The sequence below is a fragment of the Marmota flaviventris genome, chromosome 3, assembly GCF_047511675.1.
Source record: "Marmota flaviventris isolate mMarFla1 chromosome 3, mMarFla1.hap1, whole genome shotgun sequence".
Classification (NCBI taxonomy): domain Eukaryota; kingdom Metazoa; phylum Chordata; class Mammalia; order Rodentia; family Sciuridae; genus Marmota; species Marmota flaviventris.
In genome coordinates, this window is record NC_092500.1 from 6260395 (window position 1) to 6283641 (window position 23247).

At 47.5% G+C, this 23247-nt stretch overlaps 1 protein-coding gene across 1 annotated transcript in view; it reads left to right on the forward strand.

Annotated features, from left to right (window-relative positions):
- Arfgap3 (ARF GTPase activating protein 3) overlaps nt 1-23247 on the forward strand; it is a 44752-nt gene that overhangs the window by 16056 nt on the left and 5449 nt on the right. The window contains exons 5-14 of the mRNA XM_027954617.2: nt 957-1040; nt 3766-3853; nt 9437-9496; nt 11301-11347; nt 11917-12056; nt 15234-15362; nt 15993-16115; nt 20344-20475; nt 21581-21704; nt 22626-22716. Of these exons, the coding sequence (XP_027810418.1) occupies nt 957-1040; nt 3766-3853; nt 9437-9496; nt 11301-11347; nt 11917-12056; nt 15234-15362; nt 15993-16115; nt 20344-20475; nt 21581-21704; nt 22626-22716 (1018 nt within the window). The remainder of the gene's footprint in view (nt 1-956; nt 1041-3765; nt 3854-9436; nt 9497-11300; nt 11348-11916; nt 12057-15233; nt 15363-15992; nt 16116-20343; nt 20476-21580; nt 21705-22625; nt 22717-23247) is intronic.

Here is a 23247-nt window from a genome sequence, read left to right on the forward strand (position 1 = left end):
GAGCTTTCCCCTGGAGCCTCTTATAAGAAGCAGTGGCTCTCGTTATTCAAGGTAGTTATTTTCCATAAACTGGCAGTGAATACTGGATCAGCGAGTCCTGAAGCCTCACTCCTGGCAGCTGCAGGGTGAGCTTCTTCATCACCCAGCACATGACCCTAATGGAACATGTGTTTCTGTCTGGGGGTAGCTCACTCAGGGACTGGGGAAGCCACTCAGAGGTAGCGCACTTGCCTAGCATGTGCAGGACCCTGGGTTTGCTCCCCAACACTGCAAAGAAAGAATGAATGAATGAAGCCCGTATAACATGTGGTAACTCATGAACACTGAACCAGCAGCCAGGGGCTGGACCTCATGCTCAGTGGACCTTACCTCACACATCATCTTCTCACGGAGACACACCACAGCCTTCAGAGCTTAGGGACACTTGACAGCCTTTAGCACTGTACTCAGGGGCCATTTTAAACAATGAAATTAGCAATAAAAAACCAAAAAATGTGAAAAACGTGGTACTGGAGTGTCTGCCAAGAGGACCTTGTTTCCAGGCCGAGCACTGAGGCAGGGAGGTGGGCCTTGCCTTATCTGCCTTGGCTCGAACGTGCTTCTTCTGCTACTTGGTTTTTGCTGCTCTGTGTGTGTCTGGAATGAACACAAAAATACCATGAGCACTGATTTGGGATCACAAGTACTGTGAGTGAGTGGGTGCCTTCCCGGGTATCGAATCCGAGAACACTGAGGGTTGGCTGTAGATGGAACCTCACTTCCATCTGAAGGCCTTGATCTGTCCTTAGAGCTGAGACACTTGAGCCCCTCAAGTGTGGAAGTGAAGTGCCCACACTGGGGCCCTGGGCAGGCAGCTCGTGGGAGGTCCAGTCTGCAGGAGGCAGCTGTCCAAGGGGAGGGAGAGCCCTGCACACCGTGTGGGGTGCCGAGCTGAGGCTGCTTTGTTTCTATTCCAGCTGTGGCTTGACAGCTGTGTGGCTCCACCTTTGTCTCCTCCACCAAAGGAGGAAGATTTTTTTGCCTCTCACGTCTCTCCTGAGGTATGTATTGTGCTTCACATGAATTTAAACTGCTTTTCCTGGAAGTTATAAAAGATGCATATTTACCACGTTTCAATTAAGATACAGGCTAAGCTGCTGAGGTGTCAGGCTAAGCCCTGAGATGTCATGACATGAATAAGACAGAAATCGACTTCCACTGGTCAGAGGCAGGCTGCCCGGGGTCTCCTGGTGGGGTCCCCTGCTGTCCTCCACATGTGGCTTCCCTCGGGGCGTCCACTGTGGCTGCTGCAGTGTGAGGCCTTTCCCAGCCTGTGGGCGGAGGACGGAGCTCAGTGCGGAGCAGTGTGGAGGCAGCTCACCTTGCTCAGGAACGCGGGTGGCCGTGTGTGCCAAGCTGCCAGCGAGGCTAGGACACACTGCTCGCGCGTGCAGTCGACTCAGCTGTGCCCCTGGCAGATGAGGGTGGTTTCACTGGGGACGTGGGTCTTAGTGCCCAGTTTTGCCACGCAGCACAGCATATGCCTCAGGAGCATTGTGGGAAATGAATAAGTTAATCCAGGAAAAGGTTCTTGATACCTGGTGAGCTTTCTGTCGATGCCATTTCGCTGTTCTCCTCTTGGAGGTCTGACAGCAGGCCACTTCTGGAGGTTCCCCCAGAGCCCTAGGCACCGGAGAAGCTTGGTGCATTCACTTGACCTTGCCCTCCCTCCTGCAGCTCCTGCTGGGGAGGGGGCACCAGCTGCTTACGTGCTCTTCAGTTCATGTTTAATTTCCAAGTTAAAGTTATGTACAGCTGTATAAGTTCCTGTTGTTCACTTTCTGTCACTGAAACAAATACCTGAGAGAATCAGCTGATAAAGAGAAGACGCTCATCTGGGCTCACGGTTTGGAGGTCCTGGTCCACGCTCCATTGCCCTGCTCCTTTGGGCCTGTGGCAGCACATCATGGCAGGGAGTGTGTGGACGAGCAAAGCTGCTCACCTGTGGCCAGGCTGGACTGAAGAGGAGAGAGAGAAGAGAAGGGGTCCCAAAGTCCCCTTCAAGAGCACACCTCCCCGCTGTGATCCAAAGAGCTCATTGGCCCCGCCTCTTAAAGGCTCCACCACCTCCTCCTAGTCCGTGGGCCAGGGCAAAGCTCTGATGCACAGGCCTTGGGGAGCATTTAAGATGCAGGCCATAGCAGTGGCCAAACTTTGTGTTTTTTTCTGTTATAATTTGCACACACATTATCATTGGTGTAGTCAGTGGTTACCAAAAAAGAGGGAAACAGAAAACAAAAGATAAGGTGGTGTCTTATGGTATGTTGCTTTTGTTTTATAAAGAACTAGGCCTAGACTATCCATGATTAATAGATGAGAAGTGTTAGAAATGATGGGCTGGAAAGAGGAGAAATAGGGGCAATGTATATGGATATAGACTGGAATCTAATCCATGTTGACCTCAGTGTGTGATCTGTGTGTGTAAAATATGTAAGTATGTTACACACATGCAGAGACAGAGAACTATAGACACCTGTGTGTACGGGGATCAGCACACACAGAGGTCACCTAGCTGAGTCCTAGAGAGGGCCTAGGGCAGCAGCAGCCTGAGACAGCAAGCACACCTGGGGTCCAGATCTTGGTTTCCAAACACCACTGTCCCATAAAAGAAGCCAGGTTACTTGTGGAGAAATGGCAGCTGAGGCTGTTGGGGCCAGAAGAGTCTGGAGCATCCTGTGTTGGAAATAGAAAGTCAGGGAGTGCTGTCCACAGGACCGTGACCAACCTGAAAGAGCCCCCACCCCCTGTGCTCAAAGCTGGAGTAACTGGGACCAGAAAATAAAAAAGGAAGGTGTTGAATTGTAATCCAAGGAACAAAATAAATATTTACAAGTCCATACTGTTTTAAATAAGTGATTGGGAAATAAGTAAATGGATAGGGGAGAAGGGACAGTCTTCCTCATCGAATCCCAGGTCATGTATGTGAATATTGCCCCTTCAGGAGGTGGCGCTCAGCTGCCCTCCCCTTATGCACAGCCTGGGCTTGGGGAGTTACCTCCCGAGATTGGCGTCAGGAAAGGGAGAAAGTGACTTTACGGTGGAGGAAGCTGGCGGACACTTAATAGTGTGTCAAGTCTAGTGTCACACTGTTGAGTAACATTGACGTGGGATAAGAGGAGCCCTTCTCTGTGGTGTCTTGCCCAAATCCAAGCCTAAGCAGGAGAGAACATCAGAGAAGCAGACCAAGGGACATTCCACAAAGTGCCTGACTAATGTCCTTCAAAAGTTTTAAGGTCATCAAAAACATGGAAAGACTGAGAAATTGTCACAAGCCAGAGGAGCCCAAAAAGCAGGACAGCTACATTTATTGTGGCATCCTGGGCCAGAAGAGGCGTTGGCTTAAAACCTGGTGAAATTCAGATAAAGCCTGAAGGTTAGCTGATCCAAGGGATGGTGTCATTTCCTGTTTTGACAGGTGCGTCAGGGGTGTCTAACGTCACAGGAGGCTGAGTGGCGGGCACATGGAAACTCGGTGCACTAGCTTTGCAGCTTTCGTGCAGATCTGAAATGCCTCCAGAATACACGCGTTATTTTTAAAAAGGTGGGACGGTGAGCGCTTGAGCCCTGCAGCAGAGGCTCAGGTGTGACTGTGTTTTAGCATCGCCCTCTCCACTGTGCAGGCCCTCGGAAGGCGGCTGTTCCCGTGTTGGGTTTTGCCCTGCACTGATTGCTTTCTTGTCACTCTCCTTGCTTTGTTTGCTAATGACTTTCCTCACCTTGCTTCAGGTGAGCACCACAACGCAGCCATCAGCACAGCCAGAACCAGCTCCCTTAGGACCACGGGCCACGGAAGCCACTCCAGAAAATAAGGAAGGTGGGGTCCTAGAGCTGTCACATAATGCTGTTCTGTTTCCTTGGCATGTTGTCAAACTGTTAAAATTAAGGTGTGAAGCGGACACAGTGACGCATGCCTGTAATCCCAGGAGCTCGGGAGGCTGAGGTAGGAGGATCACAAATTCAAAGTCAGCCTCAGCAATTTAGTGAGGCTCTAAGCAACTTTCTGAGACTCTGTCTCTACATAAAATACAAAACAAAAGCACTGGGGATGTGACTCAGTGGAAGCTCCCTAGGTTCAATCCCAGGTCCCCCACCCTGCAAAAAAAATAAGATGTGAACCCTTCTGTGTTAGCAAAAAGAGATTATGATAGATCATGGAGATTTCTGAATGTGTAATATGATCTCATTTTTTTTAAAAAAAAAAAGCAAGAAAAACACACACAGGAGACAATCTGGAAGGCATGTACCACATTGTTAACTAAAGAGTAGAAATCCCTAAGATTTTTTTGGTTTCTTGATACAGCATTGATGTGCCTTTTTTTTTTTTTTTGGTGGTACTGGTGATAAAACCCAGAGCCTCACACATGCTACTCCAGTGCTTTACCACTGAGACACATTCCCTAGCCCCAAAGTGTCTGAACTTTTATAATGAGTACAGGCTACTTGTATAATCAGAAAACAAGATTTTAATTTTAAAACTATTTCCTAAATAATTGACACCTAATGACTTACATTTGGTGAGTTTATTGTGGGATATTTATTGTAAATAAATATTAAAAATCACTTATGTGATATTAGGAGTCATCCCTGTCTCTTAAAATTGAGCATCTTTTGAGATTGAACCCAGGCTTGCTTGCTTAACCACTGAGCTACATCCCCAGCCCTTTGTTTTTTGGGTTTTGGGTTTTTTTGTGGTGCTGGGGATTGAACCCAGGGCCTTGTGGATGCAAGGTTCCTATCAACTGAGCTATGTCCCCATCCCCAAATTGAGCATCTTTTGTTAGCCAGAGTGTTAGGCCAGTTAACAACTAGAATGAACATTCTGACAGCTGGGCAGTGAGCTTTGGGACAAGGTATTGTAAGGCAGCCTGGAGCAGTGTGAGGAGAACAGAGTCACCAAGCCTGTGCTGAGTCACAGTGGGATGTCTGAGAGGGCCTCAAACCACAGGCTTCAGAGGGCCAGTGTTGGCTTCAGCAATGTAGGAGACATGCCCAGGGGTCAGGAAGACGCCCTCCAGCTCTGGGCAACAGTGAACTGTTTAGTAAGAGGAATTGTAACACAAATCTACATTTTGGAAAAAAAAGAATTAAGAAAAGCATAATTCCTTCCTTCTTTCTTTCTTTCTTTCTTTTTAGTTGTAGATGGGCACAGTACCTTTATTTTATTTTTTTTATGTGGTGCTGAGGATGGAACGTAGTGCCTCACACGTGCTAGGCAAGTGCTCTACCAATGACCCCCAGCCCCTTCTTTCCTCTTGACACTAAACTAAATTCTAGTGGATCAAGGATTTGAATGGAAACATGGTGGCCCTAGAAGAAAACTCTGGAGAAGCTTCCGGTGACCTGGGAGCGGGAGCCCTTCTGTGCATATTCAAACCTCATAATAGGGAAAGATTAATAAATCTGGCTTCATGCATATTTAACATTTCCATTCTGAAAAAATAGACAAATGATAAATATTTGCAATTCTTATATAGGTAAAAGGCTGTTCCTCAAACTCTAACATGACTTTTTTTGCATGATTTGCAACCTGTAGGTTTTTTTCCTCATATCCCTGGCCCCTTCCTAGGTTTTTGTTTTCTGGTCCTGAGGATTGAACCCAGGGGCAGCCTATCACTGAGCTCTAGCCCTGTCCCCTTCCTGCCCGCCCCCCCCCCCCCGGCTTTTATTTATTTATTTATTTTTTTGAAACAAGGTCTCAGTGGCTGAGTCTGGCCTTGAACTTGGGATCCTCCTGCCTCAGTCTCCCAAGTCGCTGGGACTATGGGCCTGTGTTCTGCACCCTGCCCCTGCGGGGATTGCAGCAGAGCCTAAGCCTGCTAGGCAGGTGCACCACCCTGAGCTAGACCCCTAGTCCCGCATTCCTTGTGTGACTTCTCAGGCTGCACAGAAGTGGTTTCCACACCTCTGTCTGCCATTTGACTTCTTGTTTCCTGCAAAACAAAACTGCAGCCATGCCGGCCCTTCCTGTCTCTCCTGGGTGTGCTCTCTGTTTTGTGTAGGGTGCAGGACTGTCCCCTGATTGGCATGGGTTGGCTTTTTGTTGGCATTTTGGCTCCAGGTCTGCCACGGGCACTGCCGGCCCAGCTGCATACTTGTACTTTGTCTCCTCGTGGCACAGCACACCCTGTTCTGGAAATGACTGTGTCCCTTAGTTTGCATGTCACTGTGTCTCCTCCCCTGCTTTTTTTTTAAGATGTGGGATCTATCAGAGCAGTTGATTGAGTCCCCTTATCCCTAAAGAGAGAAGAGAAAAACAATTCCAACACTTTCCTAATGAACGAGGGAGGGTGGGTCATGTATTTTCTGAAAGTACAAGTGATGATCTGACTGTTGTCACTATTACAATTTAGTGGCATAAAAGGCCCTTTGGGATTGAAGGTTACGGGCCGCAGGTGTTGGGGGGCCTCTAGGGTCCAGTGTCTCGGTTCGTTTTATTAACTGGAACCTCAGCAACCAAACTCAGACGAGGAACCATTCTGTGACCTGCTCCCTGAACTGACAGCTCCCCCTGAAAGGCCTTTAATATGGGAAAGCACCTTCCTGTCCCCGTGGGAAGGTCACACAAGCTGCTGAGGATTGAGAAGACCTTTGATGGCACTTTACCTGGGATATCTTTGTCCCCACAGGTGGCAAGGGGCAGCCTCTTGAGTGACCTTAGTCACTCAATCAAATGAGGAGAGAACAAAAGAGCTTCTTCACCCAGTGCCCCCCCCCTTAGGTCCTTTAGTCCCCGCTGCCCCTGCGGTGTCAGAGCAGAGCCCCACTCAGTAGGTCACAGCGAGGCGCGTGTCCACTCCCCCCGCTGTGCCTGTTGAAACACCGATGTAACTAGAGTTTACGTTTTAGTTACAAAAGTGACAAGTAGAGTTTCCTCTGGTTCAGTGTTGGGGCTGACATTTTAAAAATAGCTCTACTGACGTATAATTCCAAACTTTAAAATTCGCCCTTTTTAAAAAGTGTACATTCCTGTGGTTTTTAGTATATTCACAAGGTTGTGGCACAATTCGCCACTAAATGATTTCAGGATATTTTCAGCAGCCCACACTCCTTTCATGTCCCCTTTCCCTCCACTGCTGGCAGCCGCTGGGCTCGTCCCATCTCTGTGGCTTGGCCTGACCTGAACATCTCACACGGGTGGAATCATACAACACGTGGCCTCCCGTGACTGGCGGCTCATGCTTGTCACGGATGTTTTGGGGCTCACCTTGTTCCTGATTGTAGCCTAGTAATATTGTGTGGACATACTGCATTTTATTTGGCCATTTTTAAAGTAATAAGTAAAACCAAATTACAGTGAAAAATATATTTTAAATGAAGTCTTAACATAGCTCCCAACCAGGATCAGTTTTTAGGTAAACTAGAAAACAGGGTAAATTTCTTGGCAACTGAAATTTGAACTTCTATCATCAATGAAGCTGGTGTTAAATATTCCAATATACTGAGACTATATATATATATATATATATATATATATATATACATACATACATACATATATACACACACTAGGTAGCCCAGAGGCTGAGGCAGGAGGATCCAAAGTTAAAGGCCAGGGCTGAGGCTGTGGCTCAGTGATAGAACACTTGCCTAGCACGTGTGAGGCACTGGGTTTGATCCTCAGTACCACATAAAAGTAAATAAATAAAATAAAGGTATTGTGTCCATCTATAACTAAAAATATTTTTTAAAAAAGAAAGAAAGTTAGGGCTGGGGATGTGGCTCAAGCGGTAGCGCGCTCGCCTGGCATGCGTGTGGCCCGAGTTTGATCCTCAGCACCACATACAAAGAAAGATGTTGTGTCTGCCGAAAACTAAAAAATAAATATTAAAAATTCTCTCTCTCTCTCTCTCTCAAAAAAGAAAAAAGGTTGAAGGCCAGCCTCGACAACTTAGTGAGTCCCTAAGGAACTTAGTGAGGCCCTAAGAAATTTAGTGAGATCCTGTATCAAAGTAAAACATAAAAAAGGCTGGGGATATGGCTCAGTGGTAAACCACCCTGGGTTCAATCCTCAGTACAATAAATAAATAAGGCTTGGGATGTGGCTCAGTATTAAAGCACCCCTGGATTCAATTCCTAGTGACACACACACACCACACACACACACACACAATGTTTCTTTGAAACACTAAATCATGAGGTGGAATTCCGAACAATATTAGTTGAGGGGATCACTAACATTTTTATTCTGTAAAACCTAAGGATAAAGAATACGCTTCTGGGGCTTGGACTGTGGCTCAGTGGTAGAGCACTTGCCTTGCACGTGTGAGGCACTGGGTTTGATTCTCAGCACCACACATAAATAAATAAATAAAATAAAGATCTGTTAACAACTAAGGGAGAAAATATTTACAAAGAAAAAAAAATAGAATACACCTCTATTGGGTATGGTGGCGCATGGCTGTAATCCCAGTGGCTCAGGTGGTTGAGGCAGGAGGATCGCGAGTTCAAAGCAGCCTTATTAGAAAGCTAGGTGCTAAGCAACTCAGTGAGACCCTGTCTCTAAATAAAATATAAATAGGGCTGGGGTGTGGCTCAGTGGTTGAGTGCCCTGAGTTCAATCCCCGGTACCCAAAAAAAAAAAAAAGAATACACTTCTTGAGTGGATTTTTTTTCCTAGTACTTAGGATTGAACTTGGGCTTGGGCATGGTAAGCCAGTGCTCTACCCCTGTGCTACATCCCCAGTCCTTTTTTTTTTTTTTTTTTGAGAGTGTCTGGCCTTGAACTTGTGGTCTTCCTGCCTCCTCCCAAGTTGTTGGGATCACAGGCAGACTTTTAAATCAAATTGCTTATGTGGTAGAGCACTTGCCTAGCACAAGTGAGGCTCTGGGTTCAACCCCCAGCAAACAAACAAAAATTCAGTTTAAATCAAAAAGCTTATACTCGAGGGAGGACACATGTAGAGAGAATGGTTACTGGGTATGGGGTACAGTTGGATAGATGGAATAATTTCTAATGTCATATATAGCATAATAAAATGACTATGATTGACAATAATTAATTATATATTTCAAAATAGTTAATAGGATTTTAAGTGTTCCCAGTACAAAGAAATGCTAAATGTTTGAAATGATAGATCTGATTACACATTGTAGACATGCATTGAAATGTCATACTATATCCTGTAAATGTGTATGATTATTGTGTAATTATGATAAGGTCTGATAATGTAGCTCAGTAGTGAAATACTTGCCTGGCATGGGTGAGGCCCTGGCTTCCATCACCAGCTCCACCCCCCAAAATTATGATGATAAAATAGAATACGGAGCTACAGAGAAAGATGATATTTGACAAACTTGAATAAGATGTACAGTATTGAGCAAGTTAAATTATTACGCATGCAAAAGCAAGTTTGTTGAGCATATTTCCTTTATTAATGTTAATGTTTTAAACTTTCAGGGGGACCAGAGCAAGGCCCGAGCGTGGAAGGTCTTAATGCCCCAGCAAAGGCTGCTGTAGGTAATGTTTTTACAACCCGAGACAGTCAGGTCTGTCTTTGCCTTCTGCCTCATGTCTTGCTGTCGAGTGCTGACGCGTCATGACTTCCATCCCTCGCGAGCCAGCCTGAAGAACCCGAAGATGAGGGTGGCTGCAGGCGTGAGTGGGGTGGTGATGCACAGCATGAGCAGAGCTGAGCACCACACCGTTCTGGTTCATTCAAGAACTCAGAATTCTCTTCCCTTTGATTTAATTTTTTTTTTTTTAGTTGTAGATGAACACAATATCTTTATTTTATTTATGTGGTGCTGAGGATCACGCATTTGAGGCAAGCACTCAACCACTGAGCTACAACCCCTTTGATTTTATAATAGATGAACTTAACACTGACTTTTCATTATTAAGGAATCATTTGAAATCGATGCATATTCACTGGACATAGCTGCTTTGGTGAAAACAAGTAAGCTGTGTAGAAATGTTCCTGACATTTTCATTAGAGGTTAGAAGCGGGTTATGTGACAAAGGCAGTATAAACCTAAACAAGAGTGATGGAAGCCTGGCACGGTGACACACACCAGTAATCCCAGCAGTTCAAGGCTGAGGCAGGAGGATCACAAGTTTGAGGCCAGTCTCAGCAACTTAGCAAGATACTGTCTCAAAATAAAAAATCAGAAGGGCTGGGGATGTAGCTCAGTGGTTAAGTGCCCCAGGTTTGATCCCTAATACCTAAAAAGAAAAAGAAAATGGTAAAAAAGTTTTATTTTTTATGGGTGTCTTTTCTAATTATGTTCTCTTATTAGGACTAATGATCATCTTTTGCTCTTTGTGGTTTCTTGCTCTTTTTTCCCATCATAGAATACTTTCTTCTGTGGTGCTGGGGATGGAACACAGGATCTCACTCATGCTAGGCAATGCTCTATCAATCACTGAGCTACACCCCAGCCTGCACATACTCACTTTTATAGGGAAAAAAAATTAAGATTTTACTTTTGCTGGGTATCTTAAACATTATTATACAAATAAAACATATAATCTTTGAAGTTTACTCAGTAAATGATTTTTAAATAAATTTTCTCTGTAAGGCTCAGTGGTACACACCTGTAGTTCCAGCTATTATAAAACACAAAACAAAATGAAAAATTTTTTTCTAAAAGCACATGTTTTATTTCACTTGATCTTAGCCAAAAGACCAAGAAGCAATGAAATTACTGCTAATGAAATAATAGACTGCTTGATACTTCTTAGTGGCTCATATGACAAAAATCTGTATAAGTTGAGGTGAAAAAGCTCATTGCTGACAGCTTTAGTTGTACACATAATGCTGGGCTAACTTTGTACTTTAAAATAATTTTCACTGGGGAGCAGATGGAGTTCAGTGGTAGAGAGCTTGCCTAGCACATGCAAGGCCCTGAGTTTGAGCCCCAGCATCACACACACAAAATTATCATCATAGCATAATTTTTAAAGTTTCTGAAGAGCAGAGCACAGTAGAGCTCGTTCTCACATACATTTTTAAATACTCCTAAGGAAAATGCTGAATGGGATGGTCCCAGGTTCGTGCTTTGTCTTCAGCGTGGGCAGCAGAATTCATGTTTTCTCTTGAGTTTGCACACTGCATGGAGAGGCAGAGGACACTGTCTTATGCTCTGTCGATCTAAGTTATACTCATGTGCATGAGTTTTCTGGATGACAAACTAAAGTGGGAAAATCTTATAGTCTTTAGTAATATACAGCATCTTAAATTTCTTTTAACATACATAGTAAATAGAAAAATTATGCTTGATTTCCATTGGTCTGAATTTTAAATTTTCCCTTTTTTTGGCAGAGATTTCCTCTATCATAAAAAAGAAGCCAAACCAAGCTAAAAGAGGAGTGAGTATTATGTATAAGTACCTGGTAGTTTGTCTCTAAAGCTAAAGAATCTCTTTGTCCTATGGTTTTATTTGCTTTTTACTTTGAGCAATAATGTGTTGAACATGGTTTTGACATGTGCTTTTGTTCAATGAGATGAATGTTGTACTTAGTAAAGTTTTTAGAACGAATGTCTGATGTTCCTTCTGTCCCTGATATGACTAAAAACAATTAGCAGAGTCCTTCTAGGCCGAATTCTCTCCTGCCTGTCCTGGGTTCAGTGCTGCCCTGTGAGGCAGAGGGGCAGCTGTCTGCAGAGCTGGCACAGTGCTGTGCTGGAGCGCCATCCCTGGCGGCCTGTGTCAGGGCTCGAACCCTGGCCTCACCACTTCCTGTGTGACCTTGGCCACATTGCTGGACTCCCATGAGCGTCAGGGTCCTCTTCTGTAAGCCAGGGCAGTGATAACGCCAGCCTCCCAGAGCTGTGTCAGTGCTTGTCTTGGTACCTAGCAGGTCCTAACCTCCATCAGCATCAACCACAGTTGCCAGTTTCCTCCCAACGAGTGGATATAATCTTCCATGTGTTCCAGCTTGGAGCCAAAAAAGGAAGCTTGGGAGCCCAGAAACTGGCAAATACATGTTTTACTGAAATTGAAAAACAAGCGCAAGCAGTGGACAAAATGAAGGAGCAGGAGGACCTGGCCAGGGCGGCGCCCAAGGAAGAGTCCATGTAAGTGAGATTTTGTAACAGTGGGACATTTGGGGGTGCAAACTTGACTCCGACAACTCTGGGTCTGCCTTCCAGAGGCCACTTATCTCAGGGTGTGTGGAGGGCAAGCCAACTTGAGTTTTATGGAGCCTGTGAGGGCAGGACTGTTGGCATCAGCAAGAAGGGGACGGGGCACATCAAGAGGTGTTTGCACACAGCACAGGAAGCCTGACCACACACCTCCTTGCTCCTCCACCATCGTCTCGTTGGAGAATATAATATGAGCCATCAGATACGGTGCTCAGAGTTTTTAAAAAAGAGGTGTTATACGTGAAAGACACTCAGCCTCAGAGGTGCGAAGGAAATGCAGACCCAAGCTACATGGGGCCACTTGACATCCACCAGGGCAGCAGAATGAACAAGGCCAGGCCTGTAGCTCAGTGGTGGGTACGTGCGCAGCATGCATCAGGCCTGCTTCCATCCTCAGTAACCCCCCAAATTGTTTAAAGTTACCTTATGACCTAGCAATTCTGTTCCTGAGTGTACTTAAGAGAGATGGAAACACATGTCCACACAAAAATTTCTGTGTGACTGTTCACAGCAGCATTAATCTTACTGTCAAAAGCAGAAACCAGCCTTATCTCAACTGATTAATGAATAGAGAAGCCTGACCACAGGTGGTGTATTCACACAGTGGAGTTGAGTTCAGTCAGGAAAGGAGAGAACACTGACTCCTGCCACAGCATGGATGACCTTGAAAGTTTGTGCTGAGACGCAGACCAGTCACTAGGTCACCAACCACCATACACCAGTGGCGACCTGGTTCACGTGAGATCCACAGTGAGGGGGGGGGGGAAGCACCGAAAGGCCACTCAGACCCCTACTTTTATTCGTATTTATCTTTCTGGGGGTTTTCCTATTTCTGTGGGTGTTTTGTCTGCTTTAGCTTGAACGCCTATAGACTATTTAATGAAGAAAATACATAGACGTGTTTTTGAGGTTGTTTTAGGATTAGTTTAGTTAATGTTCACTGACATGCGTCCAGTGACACCTGGCACACAGGAGGTGCTCAGCCAGTGTCGTCTCCCAGCGCTTTGCTAAGTGGGATTGCCGAGGCCAGCCCAGGTCATTTGCAGTGGGTGGTTGAACTCAGAACACAGGGGCAGCGCTGCCCCGTGTTGGAGTGTTCCTGCCAGATCCACACACCCTGGACAGGCTTTCATTTCCACATACAAAGCTAGGTTTCTGGCCCAGGACAAAGGGGTGCGTTGCAGCTGGTGTTTGGGAGTGGCCTCTGTCTAGACTGTTGGTCCTTAAGGCTTCCCAGAGGGTGAAGGGCCGATGCCTGCTTGGAACAGAGATGGAATCTGGGAAGTGACCATGCCCTGGCTGCAGGGAAAGCAGCCGAGAAGTGTGTTCCTACTAGAAGCCACTCCCAGCCTTCCCTGGCACCTGCCGTTGGGCTCTGTAAGGCATCGAGAGAGCAGAGGTGCCCAGAAGGGATATTTTATGAATTTGCCTTGGGAACCCAGGTGGGCCACTCTCAGTTCTGTTGGGGACACTGCAGCACTGTGCCCAAATGCCTGCCACTGATGTCAGACCCGTCTCGCCTCAGTGTCACAAACCAGTGCTGTGCTGACCAGGAGCACGGGGGGGGGGGGGGGGGGGGGGTATGTGTTGTCCTGAGCATCGAAAATGTTCTACTAGTTGGGCAATTTAAAAAAAAAAATATTTGTAGTTGTAGCTGGACACAATATTTTATTTATTTATTTATTTTTATGTGATGCTGAGGATTAAGCCCAGGGCCTTGCACGTGCTAGGCAGCCCCAGCCCCTGGGTAATTTTTAATGTCTGCAAATCAAGACTTCAGTTGGGTGAGCTGTTCCCTGGTGCAGCATCCTTTCTTGCAGCGTCACACTGTGGAGCTGCGTGGCCTGAGAGCTATCCCAGTGCTGGCCTTCTGGCAGCCTCTAGTGGTCCTCAGAGGCCGTCTGTTGGGAGGGTTAAGAAGAGGCGGAGTGTGGCCTGGAGGCTCTGCGCCTCTGAGGATCGGGGACAGTCTGGCCTCCTGGTTCTGCCGGTGCTTCCAGAGCAGCCCTCCAGCCACTGTCCAGTGCGTGCTGTAGCAGGCAGCAGACCTCCTGTCACATCCCTCTCGACAGGTCTATTGTTTTTCTCCAAAAATTACACTTGAAAGAATAGTATTTATTTGCTAAGGAATAAAATAGACTTGACCTATTCTGTAGTAATAATATTACAGAGCAAAACCCTGCTTGATCATTAACAGCAGGAACAGCAAAGCAAACATGTTTTCCTCTTTCTTAGGTATTCTGTTGAGATCTGTTACTACACAGAATTTATTTTACTAGTGTTTTTGCCATGCCTCTCTTACAAGGAATTCCTGACTTTTCCTGATCTTATAAGATGATAACTTCAGAATCCCACAAAGAGAGTGTCACCTGAGGTGCTGGCACTTTGTTTTTGTCTCACTGATAGGTTGGAACCCTGCAGTGATACCACAGAGCCTGGTTTAGTTTTCTTATGAAAACTGAGGTTCTTACTGCAAGGACCTTCCTACTTCTTCAGACCTCTTGGGTGCATTATTTGTAACAGGTGTTTGGTTGATGGAGCAGTACCGATCAGTGGTGCTGAAGAGACCATTGGCTGGTGAATGTCCCATTTTAAATGCTCAGATACCTGACTAATAGAGATCCCACGGGGGGTTCTTTTGTAAACTGAAGAATCCTTGTGAATCTCCCCCTTCATTTATTTATGAAGACAAAATTGTATATATTTTAATGTTAAATCACAGCAGATTAGTTTGACTAATTAGTGAGACATCAGATTCTGATGTCCTTTGGGGGAGTGTGATAAAATATCAACCCGAGGAGGAAGTCTTGCCTTTTACTGTCCCATAGAGAAGTCATTGAGACTTGTATTGTTATTACACAATAATAGGTCAGATGAGCTAAACTTGAAAAGCAAGGACCAAAAGCATCTGTAGAATGCATTCAAATGTCCTGAGCATCTATTCAGAAAAGACTAGTAGGAAAAAATTCCATCTTCCTCCATAATCGCTAATTGTGGAAAGGAGTGTAAAGCTGAAGTATGAATCAATCGTCATCTGATTTGGCCTGGTATATTATGTAAGAGCACAGGGTCGACCCTCAGCTCAGGAGCATTTGTTTTCTCTGGCAGTGTGTCATCTTTACGATTAGCCTATAAGGATCTTGAAATTCAAATGAAGAAGGATGAGAAGATGAACCTGAGTGGGAGACGGAAAGCCGACGCGGAGAGGCTGGGCATGGGGCTTGGGAACTGCAGGAGGTAGGTGTGGTTCTGCTTCCTAATCAGGAATGGAGCTTCCTGGGGCTGTGTACACTTCAGCCTTGAAGGTGTCCTCTTGGTGTTTCTGCCCTTCTTTCGTTGTATTTGCTTTACTCCAGGATTCAGAATTGTATGAAAAATTGCAAACATGGTCATTAGAAAAAGGAAAGGGGTCTGACTTGTCATTGAGCTAGCACCAGAGCCCATGCCACAAGCATCACTATGGGCGGGCGTGACTGTTGTTTTGTTTAGTTACAGAAAGATTTCCTTTTTTGTACTGAGGATTGGACTCAGGGGTGCTCTACCACTGAGCTACATCTCCAGCCCTTTTTGTTTTTTATTTTGAGGCAGAGTCTTACTAAGTTGCTGAAATTAGCCTCAAATTTTCCATCTTCCTACTCAGCACAGGGTTGCTGAGATTACAGGTGTGATTGGGCCCAGCGATCTCACAAAGATTTTATATATTTTAAAGTTTAACGAAAAAAATTGTTTTGTCCTGTGTTTTTAACCCTCTTGATCAATTTGTCTCTGATTGGAATATAGCTTAAAGCATGCTTTTTTCCCTTAGTGAGATGCAGATCTCTATGAACTAACATGTAACTTTTCCCTGTTCTGTTCTGCTCTCTCAAGTGGCATTTCTCATTCAGTGACTTCAGATATGCAGACCATAGAGCAGGAGTCTCCCACCCTGGCAAAACCGAGAAAAAAGTACCATGAGGACAGCGAGGATTCTTACTTTACTTCCAGCTCAAGGTAAATCTAGTAAGAATCACCACCACTTTGAACAGTGGTGACGAGCACGCGGGTATTCATTGATTGGCCGTGGGAGTGAGTACAAATCCATGTACTGCATTGTTTTCTATAGCTCCAGCTGGTGCCAAAGCTGTGCTCTAGAATAAAAATTGGGGAAATATTTGTAAGTTGACAGTGTGTGCTAATATTAAAATATCCAATAATAAAATCAGCATCCAAGAGTTCAAATTAGAGGTGGGGATAGATGTGTTTATCTAAAACATGAAATTGGAGATATGCAAAGTCCCCCAGTCAAAGGGATGGCTGCTGGGTGTGGCGCCCTAGAGGTGGACCTGCATCTGCCCTGGGCTTCAGCAGAGTCTCCTGCTTCAGAATGCCTTTGGGAGGCTCCTGTGGCCTGAGTGTGTGGGTACTAATGAGCATAACTGGTGTGAAGCGGCCGTGGGGAGTGCGGGCAGCCGAGCCTCCTGTTGTAAGTCAGGGATCCGAGCAGTCAAGCAGCCCAGGGCCTCTGAGGGCTGAGTGAGCTTAGCTGCTCTGTGATAGGGAAACAGCCTGAGTCGCTTGGCTCAGTTCTGTGGCTGATCACTGTTGCTGGGGGCTAAACTAACCACACCAAAGGCCCCCTCAGGCTAGGAGCTGGGAAAAGCTGCATAGCATTGGGGCGGGCATGGAGTTGTCTAGCAATGACACTGGCTTCAGGGATGTCATTGTATAACAGGTGTGTGTGTCACCTAGAGGATGGATGTAAATACATGCTAGCTAGACTCATGGTAGAATTATTTATTTCCCTATCAAAGCGTGAAGAAAAGGACTTGTGAAAGACTGCTGTCTCTAACACTACTTCAAATCCCCGTTTGAAAAAAAAACAAAACAAAAAACACAGCCTCCCATGTTCCCTTTCAGTAGTTTCAGGGACCTGCATGGTTTATGTTTACCTATTTTTATGACCTGTGTAAAGCACCAGGTTTCAGTTTACTTGGGGATTATATCCAAATCATGCCCTTTAAAAGCATTTAAATACTTTTGTACAGGATGAAATTAAATTTGCAGTTTGATTTGGAAGCTGTGCACGCGCTGGCCACTTCAGGAATAGGTGTTCAGCCAGGGAGGAGGTTCTCGCATTTGCCCCTCTGACTTGCTCGCGCCTTGTGGTAATCTCACTGCTCACTGATGCCTTCAGATGGTGGCGTAGGAAGTAAGGAGCAAATTTCAAGGTGAACCCTGCTGTCACCTGGTAGCAGCCTAGCTGAAGGGCCCCAAGTGGGCTCACCTGCTGACTGGGAGCCCCAGATCCTCATGGCCCCAGGTGGTGGCCTTGGGGACCTTCAGGGCTCTAGACAGAAGAGTCGGCCCTTGTTGCCCTGGGGCAGTTATTTACCATTTGAACCTGGGAGCCCTCAATGTTTTATTGTAGACCAGGCTACCTGGACTCCCACCAGAGAGACCCTAGTGCATTGTTTATTGTGACCCTCGGGTTGTCCAGGGACATAAATGTCTGTCTAGTTCTCTGTGAGCAGGTGACCACTGTTAGTCAAGCGTGGCACTATTAGTTAGGTTCTTTGGCACACAGGGACTCCGAGATCCAGCATTTTAATGCCATGAAGAGCTCTTACTGCTTCCAAATTATTCATTAGCCATTAGAACTTGCAGATTATGAATTATAAAGGAGTGTCATTTCTATTAAAAATAAGATCAAGCCCATCCTTGGGTTTTGAGTTTTATTGAGTTCCATTATTTCCAGGACATAAACAATGCAATTACATACTGAGTTCAAAATGAGCAGGGAGCACTTTGTGCAGCCAAAGGGCTCCTGGCCTCTACCAGTGTGCCTGCAGGGGCTCTCAGCAAGGGCTCTGGGGAGGGTGCTCCGGGTGGAGTGAGGACACTGTGAGGGCAGACACCAAAGATGGAGCAGGGAGGGAACACCAGTGAGGCTGGAGCCAGGCTGCTGAGTACCCAGGAGAGACACAGTCCTACTCTCCCATCCTCCCAGGGCAGCTCAGGCCTGGCTGGACGTCTGTCTGTCCCCTGCGAGTTGCCAGAGCACAGAGCGCTACTCGTGATGAGTGGTAGGAAGAGAAGCTGCTGGCGTGGCTGCTGCTGCCTGAGCCATGCTGGTCAGGAGACCCACGCAGTGGCTTTCTCTTGCCTCCTGACCTGGATAGTTCAGCCATTTAGAAACCGCCCAGTGCCCTCCGCTCTAAGAAGAGCACTTCGGCTGTGTGAAGAAAGCGTTAGTTCCTTAGAGTGATGCTAAGTCTGCAATTGTAAGTGCCTCAATTTCAGTGTTGTGAAGAACCAGAAGGGTCCAGCCTCCATGCTCAGGCCCCTGTGCACCTTCCAGGGCCACCCAGCCTCCCATGGACTCTTCGTCTCGGAGCAGCTCAGGAAGAAGCACTGCTCACATGCTTCCTGGGTTTCTGAGCTTACAGTAGCCTCTCCCTGAACCAGGGCCTGAGCCCCATGAGGGCAGGCAGAAAGGCCCCATAAGTCACCTGGGTCCCCTAGCAGAGTACCCGCCCTCCTAAGTGCTTGTTGAGTGGTTTGTCATTTTCTCATTGAATTGGTCTTACTGTCTCCCTTAAAAAGCAGTCTGTCAAACATGGGAGGACCTCTCTCCAGGCCAGGATGTGTCCCACATCTTTGGTCCCTTCCTCTGATGTGACTTCCAATCCCTTCATTGTTCTGGTCTCTGTTCTCTGAAGATGGGTTGTCTCTGTTCCTCCAAGCTGTGGCCCGCCATGCTGAACTGCTCACCAGCAGGAGCACAGGGCCCTTCGAGCTGAAAGCCAGAGCCTTGGCACGGCAGTGAGGAGTCTCATGCAACAAGACGTGTTTTTTTTGTTGTTGTTGTTATTGTTGCTTTTTTAATACACATATATATTTTAGTTGTAGATTGACACAACACCTTTATTTTATTTATCTTTATATGGTGCTAAGGATCAAATCCAGGCCCCCGCATGCTGGCAAGTGCTCTACCACTGAGCCTTAGCTCCAGCCCACATGATGTGTTCCTAGTGCCCTCTTTCCAGGGCAGGCAGAAGCCTTCTCCACAGTCCTTACAAAGTCGCACCACCTGCTTCAACAGCAGTCTTATCCCGCCTCCCTCTTTTGCTTTTTTCTGCCTGGAAAGAGCTTTGTGGGTGCTGGGGCTGTCGCTCAGTGGTAGAGCGCTGGCCTAGCACATGTGAGGCCCTGGGTTTGATCCTCAGCACCACATAAAAAGATGAATAAATAAAATAAAGGTATTGTGTCCACCTACAACTAAAAAAACATTAAAAAAAAAAAAAAAAAGAGCCTTTGTTCCTGCACCCTGTGCCTCCGCCCAGATCTTGTTTCCTGGGTCCCAGCAGGTGGGTCCTGCAGGCTCTCACGCTCTTTCCCATCTCACACCCTGCGCCTGGCATTTCCAGCTTTTGTGCAACTCCTTTCAAGGTGGAGCTTGGCACTGGCCTTTCTTCCTGTGCTCCTGATTCTCTCTCTGGGGACAGGCAGGGTACATTCTCTTCACCTGCCTTCCAAACCTTGAGCCCTGGGACCTGCCTTTCCTGAGTCCCTTGGGGGCCAATCTGTCCATGGACTCTGACATAGCACAGTCACTGTTTATCAAGGTCTGTCCTGTCCACCTCGCCTGCCAGTCTCAGTCCTATTCCAGGCAAATCTTGCTGCCTGCTCTGACCACACAAGACACTGCCATCGTGGGCTACGCTAAGCAGCGCTGTGCTGGGATGTGCTGGGATGTGGGGTCAGTTCCCCTGGCCAAGCAGCATTACTTGTAACTAGACTTAAAGAAAATGAAATATGTGACCAGTGGAGGATAACACTGAGCAATGTCACGTGCTGCCTGGAGAAGCCAGGTCATGCTGCCATGTAAACATGCCCCAAATCTCAAGGGCGTCACATCAGTTTATTTCTAGGCACATCAAGTCAGCCGCAGTGCAGGTGATTGTCTGGAGCTATCTTCCATGTGGTGCCTCAAATGTCCAGGCTGATGGAGGGTCACCTGCCTGAGGCTATCCATGTGGAAAACACAGCCATGTCCCTGCAGTAGCAGGGAGAGAGGGGACAGGTGGGCTGAGCACAGCGCTTGAAAGCCTTAGAAGTGACGCCTTGTGTCTGCTGCTGTTTGTCAGCCACAGCCATTGGGGCAGGGAAATGAGAGACTGCAACAGGAGTGGATGTCCCCACTGACCTCCCATGTCACTGTCCCCTCTTGTTCCTACAGGTACTTTGATGACCCCATGGAGCTAAGAGGCAGTTCCTTATCTAGCTGGGATGACAGTGCAGATTCCTACTGGAAGAAAGAGAGCAGCAAGGACTCAGAGGCGGTTGTGAAAGGTGCAGCCTCTTCAGACAGGTATGAGCACAGCCTGGGGTTGCCATGGGGACACGCAGCGCAGCGGGGAACACCAGGCGAGGGGAGGGGAGGGGAGGCATGGAGACCTTCCGCAGCACTGTCCCTGAAGCCGTCTCTTTTAAGTCTCCTTTACATGTGAAATGAGTGATTCTGCATTGGAGGCACAGACTCACCTGTGGATCTCAGTCAGACACAGGAGGAGGCCTCCTCCCGGGGATTCCCAGCCCAAGGCCCCGGGTGGCCTGGACCAAGGTGCATCACTTTTCCCATTTTGAAGTCTTATTTAAACACAGTACAATGTACATATGTATAGATATTTTTTCCTTTTTTTTTTTTTTTGCTCGAGGTGGGCTAAGTTGTAATCCTCCTGCCTCAGTCTCCGGAGTTGCTGGGGTGACAGGCCTGAGGCACCACACCTCTCATCTTTTTAGGTTACAGTTGTGCAGGTTTGGGCAAACACGGACGGTTGTATAGTGGCCACTGAAGGCAATGAACGGAACATTTCCCCCTCCCCCAGCCCCTGCTGCCCTGTGTAGACAGCCTTGGTACCCTGGTTTGTCCTTGGCTTTCTCAGGATGCTGTGTGAATGGGCCCAGTGGTGGCCCCTCCTGTCCGGCCTCCGTAACTCTCCTCGTGTGTTTGGCTGCAACTTATCAGGCTGTGTCTCCCTCTTTATCACCAAGGTTGCTTATCCTTCCACCTGCTACAGGACTCTCTAGCTGTTAGAGATCACGAAGGACCGTATAATTTATTGCCCCATCCAGGGGCCCCTTGTGTGTAAGCAGAGGTGGTCTAGGCACCTGGGGTGTGGGCACCCTACCTGCACCACACACTGTGTACGCAGTATCATATCCGACATGCGCAATTACACGTCAGAACTGAAAAGAAACAACAGACCTGTTTAGGCAAGAATTCCTTTAAATGTTGTATTGTTTGGATTTTTTTATTAGAATTTTCAGGCTTTTTAAAGTAACCTTGAGTTCTTTTACAAAATTGCTGCTATTAGATTTTTAAATCATAAACTGTATTATTATGTGCACTCTACAGATGAGGGCGATTTCTGCCTCACAAGTTGGTTTACCTCCTCTGACTGTTGTGATTGCAGAGCTACTGCTCGTCGCAAGCCTGACTATGAGCCCACTGAGAGCACAGATGAGGCCCAGAAGAAGTTTGGTAACGTCAAGGCCATTTCATCAGACATGTACTTTGGAAGGCAAGCCCAGGCTGATGTAAGGCCCAGAGAGTTCCTTCACAGGGAACCCCACAAGGCAGGAAGAAGGCCTGGGGGTGGGGGCAGCGGGGATGCTGCCAAGGCCCCAGGCTGAGTGCCCGAGCCAGGACTGGAGCGAGGCCTTTCTGACCGCTCATCGCCGGCCACTTCAGCAAGACAAGTGCTGGGCGGCAGAGGCTGGGCCTCCTTTCTCTTCCCCTCAGTATTCTGAGTGAATGACAGGTGATTTTTGATACAGCTCTAATGAATTGATAATCTTTAGCCATCGTGAAATGGGGAACACGGGTTGGTTTGTGGGTGGCTGCATTATGTCCGGGTTGTTGCTCTGGGGCCGTGCCAAGGAGGCCTGCTGCACTGGGGGCTGTGGTGGGGGTGGAAGGTCCCAGCCAGCCGGTTTCGAGGTGCGGCTCTGTCTGCCACACTCTTAGAGGTCCCTGTTCTCGAGGCTTCTTGGACCCCACTCTGCAGATTTTATTTCATAGCAATACCATCATTTTCAGAATCGAATGGCCTCCTGTGTGTTCCCCCACCCGTAAAATCTGCTTTGTTTTCAAGTCCCTGGCAGGGCTGGGGGTAGCTCGGTGGTTCAGCACCTGCCGGCACACCTGAGGCCCCGGGTTCGGCCCCCAGCACTGCAAAAGCCTTTTTCAGTTAAGGTTGATAGCATTCAGGTTCGGTTCTAAAATGGCGTGATACCTGGCAGCTGGCTAAACGCAGCACAGATCCAGCCTCTCCCCCTGCACCGCTCACATGGCCTTGATGTCACAGTGGATTTGGCTGCCAGTGCTGTCCCCAGGACCCTGCCTGGCAGTTACAGTAACTGGGAGAAAAGAGCCTAGAGGGAAGCAGCGCCTTGGGGAGCCTTTTCCTGCTGCTGCGCTCCCTGCAGGGAGTCTGACGGCCCTCTCCTTTCTCCTAGTACGAGAGCAGGGCCCGGCTGGAGCGGCTGGCAGCCAGTTCCTCCATAAGTTCCGCCGACCTGTTTGAGGAGCAGAGGAAACAGACGGCAGGTGAGAGGCTGACGGGCACGGCTTGTGGCTTCTGTCCACCGAACGGGCACATCATGTTTCCTTGGGGGTTTTGTTGTCCCAAAATACTTGAGCAAGTGTCCTCCGCCTCCTATGTCCTGTGAAGCTGGGAAGGAGGAGGCTACTCTTCTGGAGTCACTCTTGGGGAGGCCACATCGTGAAACTTAAGCAGCGGCGCGCACAGCATCTGGCAGGCTGTCTCCTAGCACATGTGGTGAACTGGTGTCTCCTGGCACATGTGGGTGTGCAGACGCCACAGGGTGCTGGCCCTGGGGACACGGGGCTCCTGCCAGCTGACGCACAAGTCCTGCCTCAAGGTCGCAGTGAAGCTTAGATGGATGCTGTGTGTTCGGTGTCACCCAGTCGGGTCTGACTCACAGCAGGTGCCTCACGGGCCTCAGCCCCCAGGGGTGGGTGGCAGCCCATAAGAACAGGGATCCCCCAGGAAGGTCAAACATCCAGGAAGCCGGCAGGTGAAGAAGTGCCTGTTTATGCCATCTTGCCTCAGGGTGG